At 46.6% G+C, this 17,977-nt stretch overlaps 1 protein-coding gene across 1 annotated transcript; it reads right to left on the reverse strand.

Moving 5' to 3' along the window:
* Positions 1-830: 830 nt before the first annotated feature.
* On the reverse strand, positions 831-13,262 carry LOC116660488. Its single transcript, XM_032470068.1, has 4 exons — positions 13,239-13,262; positions 10,003-10,557; positions 3,949-4,131; positions 831-869 (listed from the first exon to the last, which is right to left on the reverse strand). Exons 1-4 carry the CDS (start codon positions 13,260-13,262, stop codon positions 831-833), a joined length of 801 nt encoding a protein of 266 aa, XP_032325959.1.
* Between the last annotated feature and the right edge of the window lie 4,715 nt (positions 13,263-17,977).

The following is a 17,977-nucleotide window of genomic DNA, read 5'->3' on the forward strand; positions in this document are numbered from 1 at the left end:
AGTTATTTTGCTCTCACAGCGGCCTGCCACGCTGAGGGGCGTCTTAAGTCACCCAGTGAGTGGCCAGTGAGGAGGAAGATGAGAGAGCCTGTTGTCCTGGCTGAGTTCCGTTTATCTCCTGCGCTTCGTGCGTGACACTTTGGGTTCCATCTAAGTCTTACTTCTTCAGTGAGGATGCTTCTGACGCCTGATGATCTGTCCCCACACTCTTTCTCATACAGAACATGTAAGTTCTAGTTTTCATTACACAGTAAACAATAGGCTTATGTATTTACTGTCTCCCACTACCGACCTGCAATTTACATGAGAGCATGAGGATCGACAAAAACTTACTGGTTGAAAGAAATGATGAATGACTAAGCGGTGAGTAAACGCTTTCCCTGCTGTCTGAGAAAATGATCGCTCTCACACTCCGGGACTCATTTCTTTCCCTGGGTCTTCAGATGAGTGACTTTGCAAGGACCCTGGGAATTCCCTGAGAAAGCACCCCCCCCCCCCGAAAACTGCCACGGGGTTTATAATGAGTTCGGAGCAGCAGAGGCACAGGCCCCGAGTCCCACCCTGCGCTGACGCTCATCCGACCTCGGGCACTGACCGCCTCCCGGGCCCTTGCGGTCTCGGGGGCAGCTCCGCGGGTGCGGCCGGCACGCCGCCTACTGGGAGACGGGAAGGTTCCAGCATGGATCACCTGAACCCTCCCCTTCAGAAACTACAGGAAGAAGCCAGAGTAAACCGAAGCGAGCATGAGGAAGGAAATAATGAAGACTAGAAAGGAAGTAAGCGAAATAGAGGGTAGAAAGTGTCGGGAAAGGCAGTCTTCCAACCCGCACTCAGGCGCGGAAGAAAAAGCCCTGGGCCCGGAACTCCACCTGAGAGAGAGAGAGAGACAGAGAGAGCGCCTTTCCTTCCAGGGCCGGCCCCGCTGCCTTGGGTGAGAATACCTTCCCGGGTTTCAGACTCAATGAGCCCTTCGTTGTTCTATTTAAATGCCTGTGCCCATGGCCCGCAGGCAGCGCCCTCAGCCTCTGCATTTCAGCCCCCACGGAGGAGGTCTGGAATCATTCATTCCGCTGCAGCGTGAAGCGGGCTGTGTGCAGCACACTGCCCGAGTCGACTGCGAAGCGGGGCCACTGGCTTTGGAGGGACTGACTCGTTGCAGGAAGCCGGATCTTGTGCCCTGTGTCCCCTCTCTTACTGCAAAAGCAGCACCACTTGAGGCCGGTGTGTGTTGTCTGTTCTCAGTGATCGTGAGTCATACAGAGCCTTCCCAGGCTACCCTGTGTCTGCCTTTTAAACTTGGCTGTGCAGCCTGGTCACCCAATGAGTGGAGAAACAGAAAAACAATATAGAAGAAAAAGTTGGTTCCTTGAGAAGCAACAAATTTGACAAAACTTTAGCTAGACTGGCTAAGGAAGAAAGAGAAAAGATCAAATTACTAAAATCAGAAATGAAACAGGAGACTTTAATACTCATCATTTAGAAACAAAAAGGATTATGAGGTAATACTATGAAAAATTGTATGCCAAGAAATTAGATAACTTAGATGAAACAGATAAATTCCTAGAAAGATATAATCTACAGAAAATGACTCAAGAAGAAGTAGAAAACCTGAGCGGACACATAACAAGCAGAGAAGATGAATTAGTTACCAAAACACTCTGCGTTAAATAAAGCACAGGACCACATGGCTTCACTGGAGAAACCTGCCAAATACTTAAAGCAGGACTCACGCCAGTCCTTCACGAGCTAGTCCAAGAGAGAAGGGAGAAGGTGACGCTTCTGAATTCATTGTGTAAGGCCAGTGTATGCTAGTGACAAAGCCAGCCACAGACACTGCAAGAAAAGGAAACGACAAGCCACTATCCTTTGGACAGAAACACTCGGCAGAATACCAAGAAAACAAGTCTCATTTATGATAAAGCCCTCAAAAACCTAAGCATAGAAGAGAATTTTCTAAGCATGATGAAGGGCACCTACAAACATCCGTAGCTGAGGTTGTGCTCAGTGACGAGAGGCTGAAACCTTTCTCTCCGAGTCAGGAAGAAAGCAGCGATGTGCCATTTCCTACTAACATTGTAGTAGAGATTCCAGCCAGCACAATTAGGCAAGAAAATGAAATAAAGTGTATCCAGATTGGAACGGAAGGTGTAAAATTATCTCTATGTGTGGGTGATATTATCTTATATACAGAAATCCTAAGAAACCCACTAAAAAGCTATTAAAATGAAAAAACATGTGCAGAAGGTTGCAGTGTATTGATCAGATTTTGATACACCAGTAGTGAACAATTTAAAAATCACATTAAGAAAACAATCCCATTTACAATTACATCAATAAGAGTAAAATACTTGGGAATCTGCTTAATGGTAAGAAGGTTTATTTTGTGCTGATGACAATGTTTCGAAACCAGACAGAGGTAGTAGTTGCATAGCATCAGGAATAAACTAAATGCCACTGGATTGTTTGCTTTAAAATGGCTAATTTTACCTTAATAATGGAATTTCAACTCTCTCAAAAAGAGAAATTCTTAGGAACAAATTTTTAGAAAGAAGCGCAAGGAATGTACAATAAAACTTCAAAAATTTATTGAAAGTAGTTAAAGACAGGCTTCGTGAATGGGAAGTTACCTTTTGTCGTGGTTTGGACTTAATATTATTAAGATGGCAAAACTACTCAAAATGATCTGCAGTCAAGGCCATCCCTAGGTGAATGGTTATTTCAGAACGACAAGTTAATCCTAAAATTCATACAGAAATGTAAGGGACCCAGAATAGCCAAAGGGCCTTAAAGAAGGAAAGGACAGTTCAGACTCGCAGGACCCTGTGAGTGCAAAGTCCCGACGTGTCCGTGCAGCACAAGCTGAAGACCAGCCGCGCCGGCACGACAGGGCCCGGGGGAGACACAGCCTGTAGCTCTTCTTCTAGTCTGGGTTTTTTGTGAAGTTTCACCACCTGCAGTACTTCCAGTGTGACCTGCATCCCAGCCACTACAGGAAAAAAAAAACAAAGCAGAAATAATTTCCTGTTCTTGTTAGTGTCGTCTGGCTCACTAGTGACTAGTGTGCACTGCGGTTATTTTTCTAACGAGAAGACACAGACGGTCTAGTTGTGAAGGCTGAAACACTCGGTTGCTGCTGTCTCAGACCATTTTACTAGCCTCTGATTGCAAAGAAAACATACCTCCAAGAGTCTCTAGCCTCTTGCCTGACTGCCAGTCCTTCCGTTGTAGACCAAGCCCAGGCTGTGTTTAAAGCACTGCAATTAGCACGTCCGTGAACAGCCCTTAGAAGAGAGTCACAGTGCAGTTTGTGGAAGGCAGGCGGGGCGGTCATTCTGGGACTAGGTTGCTGGATAGAAATTAATCTTCACGGCTGTAGTCACAATAGCACAATAGCTTGGAGGTAGAAAGTCCCCCGAGGAGAGATCTAAATCCAGCTCTGGCTTAATGATCCTTTTTTTTTTTTTTTTTTTTGGCAACGTTAGCCATCCGTTATATAATTTGAGTCTCAGTACAGTTCTCGGTGGTGGGAAGTTACTTCAATTTCCACATCCAGACAAGAAAGCCTGAGACAGGGAATAGCTGGGTTTCACTTTAGGGCCGGATCTACGTCAGGACTAGACTTCAGGTCCCTTGACCCTTAGCTCAGGACTCTTCTCACATACTAACTTTCAACGTCCAACCAAAGATGTACGCGTACAGGTGAAATGATGGCCCAGTGTGCCATGCCCGTGGGTTGACTCAGGAGGACAAAATGAAGGAGGAAACTAGGGAACCAAGCCATTTACTCGTTCAAAAGTCATCGCAGACATTTGCTGAGCATTTTCTATGGTGAGTGCATACTGGATCCTACATTTGAATTATGAGGCTTTGGGTTTCTCATGATTTGTCCCTTAGTCTGGCAAAAAAAAAAAAAAAAAGCCCGTAAGGAAAGATCCCAAACCAAATTACCCAAGTGACAAATGAGAAGTGCAGTATGAAGTCCCACGAACCTGCACAGAAGACCCGGAGGAGAATGGGCTGTGTTGGAGGAAGCGGCTCTGACATGCCCTGAGGGCGCCCAGGGTGCAGGCAGGGGAGACAGGCTGCAGGTGGGGGTGCGATTTCTAAGACAGGAATAGTTTTTCTCAGAAACTAGAAAGAGAAGAAACAGTCTTGGTGTTAAAAGTGAGTTGACCAGTTTGATGGAAGCAGCTAGTTTAGATTTCAATACAGAATTTAAAAAATCTAAATGAATCAGGTGTTGTTGTCAGCCAGCCTTAACCTCCTGGATAATTTAACAAAACTTCCTTATTCTGTGCTATGTACACAGTGTCACACCTAACAACAAGGTTTAATAAGCTTTCTTTCTCTTGATAATTAATAGCAATCTACTTAAAACTAAATGTTACCAGGATTACTTCTTTTGGCAGGAATGGATAGTAGAAAAAAAATAAGGCATTTGTTGTAAGGCATTACAATACTCACTGAAGTGCTTTCGTGAGTTTCACATTCCTAAAGTATTATGTCACTCCTTTAAACAAATTCAAAGTGAATTTTGTGCTTTGAAATGTCTTCTGCATCTTGCCACATTACTTCCTCCCGACTTATCCTGGCAAATGGATGGTTTATATCAAACTCCAAAAATGTTTTTGACTGATTGACAACCTCCGTGGTTAACTGGGAGGTCCCTCCGTGACCTCAGCGTCGGCCACCGCTCATCGAGGGGGAGCAACTGCGCTGTTTTCTGACTTTCCCGCATTTACGTGCGCGTGTGAGCACCACGAACACTGGTTCTCACTACGCGGCTCCAGGGCACGTGCAGAAGGACCAGCTGTGGAGACTCTGTGGACGGGAAGCTGGTCACGTCTTGCAGGCAGGAGTCTGAAATTCTGTGTGAGGTTCACAAGTATTTCTCTTGCTGTCAATCTAGTCCTTAACTTTTTTTTTATATGGGTAAAACTCCACGTGGGGCCCTTAGAATAGGCTCATTTCACTCTTCAGTGTTTACTTTCCCACGCAGACGGGGGTCTGTGGAAAGGGGGGCTGTGTGGGCTGGGAACAGCAGCAAACACGATGGCTGACGGACCGGCCACGGAGGTGTGAGCAGCCCGCAGGGAAGCGCACGGGCACGGGGGGGGGGGGGGGGGGGGGGGCGTCACCAGCGGGCGGCTCCCGGCGGGACGGGGCAACCGGGGGAGGCGGGAGAGCTACCCTGGGGAGGGGACCGCGGCCTTCAGGAGGGGAGGCGGCCACCACCGACCACCGGCACCGGGGGCGCCAGGGGGACAGACAGCGTGACAGCTCTCCACTTCCGACCTCCGAGCTGCCAGCACCTCCTGTGGACAATCCCAGCCGGGAGCCAGAAGGCAAGGACCAGGTGATGTAGTTCATGGGCGTGTTGAGGCGCAGAGACGGATGAAGAATGGCGGTGGGTAAACAGGGGTTCTGCCCACTAGGCAGCGCCCTTCCTTATTTCTCTTGTGCTGTAGAAAGACGGGCGCGCCCTCAGGCTGGGGTCAGTGTGTGCGACAGACTTGTCCACAGACAGGCATGTTCTCTTCTGCTGATTCGTCTTGGGGCACTTTCCCTGAGACGTCAGGTGTAGATTGAGGGGGAAATTGTGAAGCAGTGGAACAGGTCCACCCAGGACCAATCCACAGCCACGCATGGAGGGAGCCTGGTTGTGGAAGCTCTAATCTCGCTCTCCTGGCTCCTCCAGCCTGTCAGTGCTTGACAGGCTGACGCAGCTGACAGCAGACAGAGCAGGTCAGGTGAGCGCCGGGTTGCAGGACCACGTCCGGGGCGTGGAGAGGGGATCTGCAGGGACCAGCGGAGGATGCTCAGAAGAAGGACGGATTCCTGTCTTCATGCATTTCCTCCTCTGCTTCTCCTCTCCTGTTCCCCATCCATCTGTCTCTCTCCCACACACACCCACACACACCCACACACACGTGCAGAGACACACAGGCACATTCATGCATGTGTGAGCATGTGAATTTATAAGCATCTTGTGAATTTACAAGATAAATGTCATTTGCTGTCTTCTGTGATTGCAAACAGGCTTTCAGAGGTTATTAACAGTGCCCTAACACATGGCTTTTCTGAAAATTATGTGGAGTTTCTGGCTGCTTAAAAAGGAAGCTTGCTTTTCCAAAACATTGCAGTTTGGAATAGTCCAAGTCTGAAACGCACCGTCTCAGCCTAGTGATCGGAAGTGCCCGCGGGGAAACGTTCATTTTAGGTGACAGTCATTTCTTTGACAGCTTGTCTCATGGGGAGCCATTATCATCAACATATTTTAAAATTCTGGAGCCATTACATTTGGTTCAGAATCTTTTAATTGAATAATAAATAATTCTGAGGTGTTGGGTTAAGAGCTGAGCTGACTCCTGAGGTGATCAATTTTCTACAAAACTCATCAAAAAGTGTTTACAAATCTATTCTGGGTTGACATAAATCACACCACAGAAGAATGATTTCAAAGGATGGTTTTTAAAAGTATGATGAAACAGTAGTAAATGAGCTTCAGTTTTGAAGAAATTGAAATTATGGAAAAAGATAAACCTTTACATTTTAAGTCAACACTCAGATCACTATTCATAGGAAGCAAAGGTAACTGGAGTGGGGACAAACTTGGACAAAACAGGCTTTTTCATTCTCTTTTTCCTCAAAGTTCAAAGGTTCTAATCAAATACTTTTCTCAGAAGCAATGTATGGAAGTATTCAAATACATACAAATTGCACTTATTTTGATATTGTTTACAAGACTAAGGTAACTAAAGGGCATTCATGCCATTCAAAACTAAGGAGCTTAGGTTCGTAATACTGTAGAAAGCTTGTTTTTTATGAGTCTAAAGCAAAGCAGTGGGTCCCTCAGATGAACCTAAGAACTGAAGAATGCCCGGTAGTAAGCACTCACTCAAGCCTCTACACTCCAGGCTTGACCAGACTTCAACCTGGTCTCTAGCAGCTTAAGGCCGGGCCCCTGGGAGGACCTAGCTCCTTCTGAGTTCCTGCTTGAGATGCTCAGGACGGTCAAGAGTTTATTGTCTGTTCCAGCTCACACGTGGGGATGGGTCCTTGGCCTCCCTTCCTTACAGCTTTTACTAAGAAGGGCTTACGATTCTGAATCCTTCCTCTGTCCCTTTGAGATGTGTCTGTATCTCCCACAGGTCAGGAGTGACTTTCTCAAGGACCTGAAAGCCATTCTTTTGAAAGAATCAGGAAGGTTAGGGCCTCAATCTCCCAGTCTCTGCAGGAGAACAAAATCCTGACTTCCACAACCGCCAGCTGGCAGACACAGTGCCTAATCGCATTGACACTGACCCTCGCTTTGCGATTTTTCACTGCCCTGACTCTGCTGGGGGTCCCGCCTGCTGCCAACCTGCTCCTGGTCTCCCTTTTACACTCTCCGTCCCGCTGCACCAGTTGGAGTGGGGCTCCGCTCTCTCCCCTGCTGTCAGTGGCAACCAAGAAGTGCTGTCACCACGTTAGCTCCCGTCCACTGTGTTTGTCTTTGACAAAACCATCTCTGGGCTCCAGAGAGGTCCCTTTTGTGACCGTAAGTCATGAAACTTCCCCCAGCACGAGCTTTGCTCAACAGTTTCCTCTTCTTGGGCTGCTTCCTCCAGTTTATCAAATTTCAGAATAAAATATAAAAAATATTTTTTAAAAAGAGTCTAAAATCAGCCCCGAGAGATCTGGTTTAGTTTGTAATCATTTGCACGTAAGGATTCTGCCACCTGTTTGCAAAACAAATGTCATTTGCAAGCAGTCATGCGGTTGCTTTGAAGGCAAGAAGGAGACTCTGCAGAAGGCCTCTGAGTTTACTCTCTGAACACACAAAACAGTCTAATTAGAGGGAAAATGACTGGGAGCCAAATTCTTTTAATATCTTGACCTTGGCACTTGCAAGAACATAGTGTTACCATGAGATTTTTAAGCAGAGTTTTCAGTCCCAGGCAAATGTCGAAAGTCATCCCACTTGTCAGGAACGAAGTGAGATATTATGAAAATGGAAAAGTGGTAATAAAAACTGGGTTCAAAGTAACAGTTAAAGTTTCTAAAAAGCTATGTCAAATACAACCGAACATTTTGAAACTTCTTTCCATCTGCTGAATGTGGAACAAATCTACAGTAGGGGACTAAGAAAATATTGTCTTCTGACATAATAAATGTTCACTTATCCACAAAATTTGAAAGCTAACACAACCAGGTATTTATTTACAATAGTATATGTTGGTAAAGAGATTCAAATGCCAACTCAGGGGAGGATATAGCTCAGTGGTAGAGCACGTGCTTAGCTTTCACGAGGTCTTGGATTCAAACCCCTGTACCTCCATTAGAAAAAAAAATTTTTTTAATGAAAAATGCAACTCATATTAACTCAGAAAGGAAAATTAAACTGTGTTCAAGACAGTTATGGTGTAAAACATGTAGTAAATTCCAATGCCTTGAAAATGGTTTAATCAGACATTGACTGAGTTAGAATATGTAACTTCTAATTTTTCCAGCCATCATGGAAAATGGGGGTTTCACGCACTTACTTTTCTATATTTTTTTCTTCCAGTTTTATTGAGCTGTAATTGACACACAGCCCGGTACGTTTAAGGCGCACAGAACCATGACTTGACTCACATACATCAGGAGCTTATTGCCACAGTAAGTTTAGTGAACACCCATCATTTCATAAATACAAAATTAAAGAAATAGGAATATATATGTATTTTTTTTTCCTTGTCATGAGAACTCTTAAGATTTACTCTCTTAACAACTTTCATATATAACGTACAACACTGTTAATTATATTTATCATGTTGGACATTACATCCTAGTACTTATTTATCTTATAACTGGGAGAAACATACCCTATGATATCACTCATACGTGGAATCTAAAAAAAAAAAAGGACACGGCCACACGGCCTTGGCCGGAGGCGTGGCCTGCTGAGAGCAGCCTGGCGATGGGCTGGAGGGGCCGCGGGGGCCACAGAGAGGCAGTGTGGCGCACCGCGGGTGGTCGGCCGAGGTCGGCCAGAGCGGAGGTGGCCTTTTCGGTGCTCCTGCTCGTCGTTGCCGCCTTCGCCACCGCCTTCTCGGCGCCCACCTCCGGCGCACTGCGTGCCCATTTTCTTGCCCGGGGCCCCTCACCCTCCGCACACTCCACTTCCGTGCTGGCATCCACCTTCGCGCCCCCTGCCGCCGGCAAGCCCGCGCGCCCGCACCCGGCGCCCCCTGCACCCGCGGGGGCTGGCCCGGCTCCTCTCCTGTTCCCAGCCCCGCGGCGGGGCATCGGGCTCCGGGAACAGCAGCACAGCGGACCCCGGCCCATCCCGGGAGCGCCCCTCCCAGGCCTCTGGCGTCCCAACCTCGGCTTCTCACCGGCCAGCCAAGCACCCCCGACACCGCGGTAAACAGAGGGCACTGCTGACCCCCGTGCCGCACTCCCCAGGACCCCCTCCACGTGCGCAGTGGGTATGCAGCCCCAAGCTCCCCCTGGCTGTTCCCAGAGTCCTCGTCTACCTGTGGCCATCAGCACCTCTGCCAGGCCCAGGTCAGCTGGCAGGAAGAGGCTGCTACCTGGTGGAAGAGGAATCCCTCATGTCAGTCCTTGCGTGTGCCGCCCCCACGCTGCCCTCCGGGCGTCTGAGCCCAGAGGCTGCAGAGGGTGAGGAGAGGGGCCCCAGGAACCTCAGATCGCCTCCTGGCAACCTTGGCCCTGCCTGCCTCCCTGCCTCCCAGCCCCGACCTCCACGAAGGGAAGAACCGGTACCACCAGCCTGGCCCGCCCCACAGACAGCCAGCCAGAGGGGAAGCCGGGAGGCGGAGCAGCAAAAAGAGCGACCTGGACCCAAAGGGCGTCCTGACCCTGACCGAGATGTGAAAGATCCGAGGCCACCAGCCCAGGCCAGACTCCACCTGCAGCTGCTGTGGCCGGAGCAGCGGCGTCAGTGGCTGTCCACAGCGGCGACGGCGGCCTTTGGCGAGGGCAGGCCTGGGACCCTTCAGGGCGTGGTCCTCCTACCGATGGGTCACTGGGCCGAGGTGCTGGCAGGCCCCTGGCCTGGGACCACTTCCACCTGACGTCCTGGTTGCATTCCGCCTGCGGAGTCCTTGTTCTCTGGAAGAGTTCCCCTGTGGAGGGGAAGGGACGCTGCGCCTTAGAAGGAGAGAAGCTGGAAGAGCTGTGGGCGGAGGTGACACGCCTGGGAACGCCCTCGGCCCTGTCTGGCACAAAGCCGGAGCTCACGAAGACAGCTGTGGACACAAGCGGGGAGCGCGAGAGAAATCTCCACAAGACAATGTCTGAACCAAAGGGAAAGTACAGCAGGTCTGAAGAAGACCGAACGTGAGAAGGCGATCGTTCACTTCTCAGAGCAGGGGCGCCCTTTAGGGAACGCCCAGGGCGTGGCGGGGGGCGGGCAGGGGCACATTCCGGGGAGCCCCCTGCCCTGAGCACAGGGGAGTCCTTGGCTGAGCTCCAGGGCTGCAGGAGAGGTGCCGTCAGTCGGAGGGGGAGGGGGAGGCCTTGCAGGAGCAGGGGGAGGGGTGGTGTCAGCAGGAGGCTGAGGTCCTTGAGCTGGAGAGTGTCATCGTAGAGCGGGGGGGTGGGGGGGTGGGGTGGGGTCTGGGGGAGGTAGGTGGGGGAGTGGGAAGGGGGAGGGGGGCATGGAAGGGGAAGCTTCACATGTATATGAATTCTCAATAAATAGTGTGTTGGAATGCAAAAAATAATGATAAAAAAGTTTTTAAAGGACACTATGAACTCATTTACAAAACAGAAACAGACTCACAAACATAGAGGACAAACTTATGGTTATCAGGGAAAGGGGGTGGGGAGGGATAAATTTGGGGGTTCAAGATTTACAAATATTAACTACTATATATAAAATAGACAAGTTTCTTCTGTTGAGCACAGGGAATTGCATTCAATATCTTGTAATAATCTTTAATGAAAAGAATATGAAAATAAATATATGTATGTACATGTATGACTGAAATATTATGCTCTACTCCAGAAATTGATACATTGTAAACTGACTGTATTTCAATAAAAAATTTTCTTAAAAGTTGAGACGTTTAAACCAGCAATAGGTGGCCGGGGATACAGCTTAGTGGTAGAGTGCGTGCTTAGCAAGCACAAGGTCCTGGGTTCAACCCTCAGTACTTCCATTAAAAAAATTAATTAAAAAAAGGAGTAAACAGTAATAGCAGAGCATTAAATCAAGTGCCTGGCCTTGTGCAAATGCACAGGTTGTGTGCTCATAAAGCCAGCCCTGTTTAGGAATGCAATTATTTGTCAAAAGACTGGATTTTAAAGGACACTTGAAAATGGAATGGAATCTAAAGTGATGGTCAGTGATTTCAAGTGCTTCTAGAGGAGGCATGAGAACTCAAAGGTGCTGAACAGGAAGACGTGGTCACACTATAAAAACAATCCTTAAGGTTAGAAAAAAAGAGTAGATGCTCCAAAACTGATCTACCCTTTGGATCATCCGAGGGTGCTTATTAAAGCCACAGATTCCCTGAGTGACACGTAGATCCTAACCTGATAGGTCTGAGTAAGGGTGAAGGAGACGGAGGGGAGGGCTTGGAATAGAAATTTTTGACGAGTGCCTTGGGTGAATCTGATGCATCTTCCAAGCTAACATCCTAACGTTTTCCAGCTCCTGGTAATTTAACGCACAAAACATCACAGGAATATAGGAAAACAGGAAGCGTTTAATCAAATATTTTTGGGGAGATTGTCTGAGATTTCAGTGCCACTTGCTCCGCATAGCAGCATAACCGTGGGTGGGAAATAAAAAATTACTGTTGTACACGCGAACACACACACAGCTGACGTCTGATGACAGCCGTTTAAAAATAACAAAAGGAGCTTTTACTTCCATGGAAGTAGGTGAGGCCTCTCAGGGCCACGTGTTTTCACATCCACTCAAAGAAAATCATTTCTCAGTCCAATTTGGGAAGGGGAGCAATCGTCCTTTTTTGTTATAGCCTGTTTCCTATGACAATGGAAAGTTGTCAGAATTACAGCCTTTTATTTCTGAACTTACAAAGAAATTCAAACAAGAAGAGTAGCAGGTTTCTCCAGTCTCAGTCGCTGTGGTTTTACAATTACCTGCCAGCTTTGGAAAAATAATTTCTCAAGAAGTGGAGGAATCTGAGACTTCAGCAGCATGGCTCTAATAGATGTTTCAGTTGCGCCGAGGACTCAGTGAGACCGTTTCTCATTCAAGGCAATTGCTTTCATGAGCGAAACCAATTATTCTCTGAAAAAGAAATAATTCTCCAAACAACACTTTTAAATTGAGATGCCTTGTAAAGGCAAACTAGAACACATTAAAAAATAAAATAAACCTAATATCTACCTTTTTGGAGAATGCTCTGAAGAGTCTCATAACTCACTTACCATGAACGTCTGTCTAACTGTACAAACTAACTTACCTTGAGGCAGGTGATTATCTTCACGGGCAAGCAGACCTGTCTTTCAGAACAACTCATTGAAGCTTTATCTTCCTTTTCAACCTGTGTTCCTCCTTGTTAGGGCAGAAGTTTGTAACTGTTGAGATTTTTCACTAGATGTTGCTAATTATTTTCTCCCCAAAGACTTTGCTCACAAAGACCCTCGTTCCTGGACCCCAGGTACAGGGGCTCCTAAGCGCTGTCCCCCGGCCCCCCGGGCGCCTCCCCCGCCGGGCGCGCTCGGGGCCACATCGGCTGGTCCCGCTCAGTGGGCGCTCAGCGTCCGGCTGTGCCTGGACCAACCAAGGAGGCCGCGAGGGGAGCCCTGAGGCCTCTGAGCCCCCGGGGTTCGGGCTGGAGGCTGTCTGGACCTGCCCCATTCTCAGCTGGTACCCAGCGGCTGGCGGTTTCATTAATTCCTGTCGCAGCTGATGCCGCACTTCTCTTGAACTGCCTCGCGTCCCTCAGGCAGATTTTGCCCTGGCCCTGCGCGGGCTTTGTGTCTTCAACTGGGGCAGTGATGCGCTGGGCTAGTCTAATGTCACATTTTGCTCATTCACGTCTTGTCACGTCTTGTTTTCAGTTGCTCAATTTCCAGATTAACTGAGAGAGAAGGGAGGTTTTGCTTCAAACAAATGTTTACTTATCAACAAGCTTTTAAAATGCTCTATTGCATTAAAAAAAAAAAAAAAGGAAAAGAGGAGTAAAAAGCAAAAGTAAAAAACCCAAACGGATTAAACGGCCCGTGCATAATGAGGGTTTACCCAGTGTGCACCACCAAGCTCATTTCCTCACTGGGAAGAGCTCATCAAGCGGCATCGCTGCTGAGGCGGCGCTATCACGCTGGAGGTAATGAGGCCGCTGCGGAGAGCAGGGCGGTTACCTTCCCCCCGCGTGCTTGGAGGGCCAGGGCGGGGGCGCAGCGGAGCGTTCGATCCCACAGCGCGGCGCCGGCTCCGCCCCCATCCTGCCCTGGAAGCCCCGGGACGCGCAAGCATCCCCGCGGCCCCTCACTCCGACCTCGCGCGGTTCGCACACAGGCCTCCCACGTCTGCAGCCTCCGCCCCCGCTTTCTGAGCAGCCTTGCAGGTTTTCCGTGACGAGCAAGCGGGAGGAAATGTGGGGGATGGGAATCACTCCCTAGCCATTTATGTAAATTTAAAGGAGTAAAGTTCAAATAAACATAAAATAAAAAATAGTGACTTATTATTGTTCATTCTCCGTTAAGATTTTAGGGCTATACTCAAAAAACTAGAAATAGACGGGAACTTCCTCAACTTGATAAAAGGCATCTAGAAATAACTCAAAGCTACTTACTACGTCCCCTTATGTCAGGGATAGGACAGAAGCTTGCTCTAGCCACCTGTATGCAACACTGCACTGGACGTTCTAGCCAGGAAATTAGCAAGGAAAGAAATAAAAGGCACCCAGACTGGGAAGGAAGAAGTAAAACCATCTCTATCTGCAGATGACATGATCTTGTGTATAGAAACATCTTAACATGTTTACTAAAAAACTGTTAGGACTGGGAGACGGGTTCAGCAGGGGTGCAGGATGCGTGGTCAATACATGAAAATCAGTTGTGTTTCCATATAGCAGCGAAGTGCAAACCAAAACTAAAATGAAGGAAAATGTCATTTAAAATAGCATCTGGAATAAAATGCTTAAGAATAACTTTTTTTAAACGACGTGAAAAGTTGTACTCTGAAAATTGCAAAACACTGTTAAAAGAAATTAAAGCAGACCTAAAAAAAGTAGAGGGACATCCCAGGTGAATGGGTTCAAAGACTTCATGTTGTTAAGATGACAAACTGACCTGTAGATTTAATGCAATCCCTACCACAATCCTGACTGGCTTCTTTCCAGAAACTGACCAGCTGATCATACAATTCATATGGGAATTCAAAGGACCCCAAATAGTCAAAAAGATGTTGAAAAAGAACAACGTTGCAGGACTTACACTTCACAAGTACAAAACTTACTACAAAGTTCCAGCGATCAAAACAACGCGGTGATGGTATAAAGCCTCGCATAGATCAAGACTAGAACTGAGAGGCCAGAAGTAAACCTCACATTACATTCGTAGTTAACTGGGTTTCATCAGGAGTGCGAAGACAATACAACAGAGTAAGAATAGTGTTTTCAACCAGTGACTCTGAGACAATTGGATATCCACATGCAAAAGAACTGAGTTGAAACCCTGCTTCAAACCATATACAAAAATTAACTCAAAATGGATCAACAGACTAACTGTAAGAGCTAATACTACAAAAGTCTTAGAAGAAAACATATAGACTTAAGTCTCAGTGACCTTGGAGTAAGTGATGATTTCTTGGGTATGATGCTAAAACCACAAGCAACAAAAGAAAAAAAAATAGACAAATTGGATATTATCAAAATTAAAACCTCTGATATACAAATAGCACTATCAAAAAAACGAAAAAATAACCCTTAAAATGAAAGAAAATTTTTGCAAAGTATGTGTCTGATAAGGGACTGGTATCTAAACTAAAGAAAGAACCCCTACAACTCAATAAAAAAAGACAAATAACCCAACTAAGAAATGAGGAAAGGATCTGAATAAGCATTTCTCCAAAGGAGATACAGCAAATGGCTGGTAATCACATGAAACGTGCTCAACATCCTTAGTGACCAGGGCAGCACAAGTCCCAGCCACAGCAGGATATCATTTCACTGCTACTTGGATGGCTGTAATCAAGCAGACAGAGGACGACAAGTGACAATGAAGATGAAAGAAATTGGGACCCTCGTACGAAACTAGTGAGAATGCATGATGGTGCAGCCACTTTGGAAAAAAGTCTCGCAAGTCTTCAAAAATTTAATCATAAGGTTATCCTGTGACCCAGCAATTCAACTCTTGGGTATATACCCAAAATAAACGAAAACATGTCCACACAAAAACCAGCACAGAGAACATGTTCATAGCAACGTTATGCATAATAGCCAAAAAGTGGGAACAGCCTAAATGCCCATGAACAGACCAATGGCTCAATAAAATGTGATGCATCCATTGAATAAACTATTATTCAGAAATAAAAAGGGAAGTAGTGACACTGAAACATGGATAAACCTTGAAACATTAAACCAAATGAAAGAGCCAGTCACAAAAGACCGAGTATCATATGATTCTGTTTACGTGAAATGCTCAGAATGTGCAAATCTTTTGAGCCAGGATGTAGGCTGGTTGTCACCGAGAGCTGATGGAACTGAGGGAACTGGGCTGAGGCTGGAGTGTGGGTTTCTTTTGGGGGGCGATGAAAGTGTTCTAAATTTACTGAATTGTATGTTATGTGAATTATATCTGAATGAAGTGGTTAATTCCAAGAAAGGTTTTAAGGGTAGAGACAAAGTAAGCAAATTGGTTAAATAGTTAAATGAAGTACTAAAGCCCTGAGCCCTGTAATGCATTGAGGTGGACTTCGCCCGTCGCTTCCTGAGTTTTAAAGACTCACTTTCGAAAACAGTCAAGGACATTAAAAGTAGGAAAAGATGTGTAAGAGATCAATGAGGCCTTGTTTTTCTTCAGTTAGAACAAGAAACCAACAATATCAAAAGAAAAGGATTCTCGACGTTCACGGAAGTCACTGACAACTCGTCGTTGTTAACTTTCACACGATGCCAGAATTCTCTGGTCACGACGCACAGCTTATACACAAATTGTCTCAGTATGCTATAGGAGAATATTACTCAATGTTTCACGAACGCGATAAGCTTCTAAAATAAATTCCTGAAATGAGGTTAAGGAAAACAGAGCTCATTAAAAATCTACACAGGGGTCCCCTCGCCAGGGTGACAGCCCCGTGCCCGTCTGCTTCCGTCTGTTTCCTGGTCTGTGGCACGGCTCCGATCTCCTCTGTCACGTCCCCTCATCTGGAAACAGCTACTGTTGTCCTCTCTTGGCAGCTGAACTGAGTCCTGGCTGTTTGTGCCGGGCTGCCTCTCTGGAAATGGTCCTCCTTCTGGCTCGTGTCCCCGGGGAAAAGGGTGACTAGGAAGAAAGGACACTGACCCTCTTCTTGGCGTTGACGGGGACCTACTGATTAACAATATTTAATTAACTTGCGTAATTGTACTAACATTCATTCATAGAACTCAGCAAATATCCAATGAATTATAAATAATTTGGGGGGGTTCATGTTTTGGATTTGGGGGAGGAGGTAATTAGGTTCATCTATTTATTATTATTATTTTTTAATGGAGGTGCTGGGGACTGAACCCAGGACCTTGTCCGTGCTAAGCATGTGTTCTACCACTGAGCTATGCCCTCCCCTGAGAGTGAATTAATTATGTGCAATTAATTATATGCAAGAATATCAAGAGGGACCTATCAAAGGCCTTGCTGCTGCTGGATCTGCCTGTCAATCACCATCTTCAGTTCACTGTCCTTGCCAAGGAAGTGGGTGTCCCATGTTTTCCTGTCCTCCAGCCAGTAAGTGCCAGTAGCACCTCCCAGTTGTGACAATCAAAATTGTTTCCAGACATCGCTAAATGTCCTTGGTTAAGGAAGGGGGGTTGCAAAATAGCCCCGGGTTGAGAACCACTGAGATGGACGTACAGATGAGGAGGGGAGAGAGGGGGCTGGGGTTTGCTTAATTTGTCAAATCACAAAATTCTCTGATGTGCCATCATTCTACTTAATCCTGCAGGAGACGTCCCTTACCAAGGGTCCAAGTGTTCTGCCCTCGTGAGACAGTATGGAATCTGTCCTCTGTAAACTTAATGATGAGTAATTTAAATTATAGTTAAATTATAATTATAGTTAAATTAAACTATAAACGAAAAGGTACAACATATAGAGCTGTTGAAAAGCAATTAAGAAGAAAAAAATAAAAGGCAACTGAGTAACTCAGCTGAATAAAGATCCAGTACCTGCAAAAGCAGAACAGGAGGTGAACACTCTGTAAACAAGTGAGCACCAACCTCAAATACAAAAGGATGTAACCAACTTGTTAATTCGGCTGCAAATCAAATTTCTGATACGCAGTGAAGGAAGGTGTAGACGGAGGGCGACGTTATGACCTACTTCACGTGGTAGCCCGAGGCCGGCATTCCCTGACGGAAGGAGCGCCGGAGCGCAAGTCCAGGGCCTGGCCTGGAGCCCTGGCAGCACCATTTGTCTGCAGACTTGAGCAAGCCACCTTTTCAGTATTTTCAAATCTATCAAAAGGATTGGCTTAGATAATTAAAAATTTTTTCCCACCTCTAAAATTCTATGATTCCAGATTAAAAGAAGCCGTGCTTGAAAGCAGAAGGACTGGGTGGTACTTTCCTTAATTCCAGTCAAGGTTTCTACTGTCTTTAGCTCCTCAACTCTTCCCAAAGGAGGAAGCTTGATGGATACTTGTGGAACAAGGTTCTCACTGCAGGTGAGCAGATATGCCTGGACAAAGCCCGCTCAGCTGGCTATTTGAGCAAAAGAAACCGTTGTCTCTCAACCATGTGAATAATTGAAACAAAACCAAACAGGTCACACCAAGCACTCTTTTCACTCGGCTCTGCGTAGCTCTGGTCTG

Source organism: Camelus ferus, chromosome 29, assembly GCF_009834535.1.
Source record: "Camelus ferus isolate YT-003-E chromosome 29, BCGSAC_Cfer_1.0, whole genome shotgun sequence".
Lineage (NCBI taxonomy): Eukaryota > Metazoa > Chordata > Mammalia > Artiodactyla > Camelidae > Camelus > Camelus ferus.

Bases quoted from the DNA above. Each gene is read 5' to 3' on its own strand.
- LOC116660488 (XM_032470068.1), bottom strand. From the start codon at position 13,262: ATGCCGCTTGATGAGCTCTTCCCA. The intron at 10,558-13,238 runs GTGAGGAAATGA...GACACTCTCCAG, and splicing joins CGCTTGATGAGCTCTTCCCA to CTCAAGGACCTCAGCCTCCT. The intron at 870-3,948 runs GTAATTTGGTTT...TCTCTCTCTCAG, and splicing joins ACTTCTCATTTGTCACTTGG to GTGGAGTTCCGGGCCCAGGG.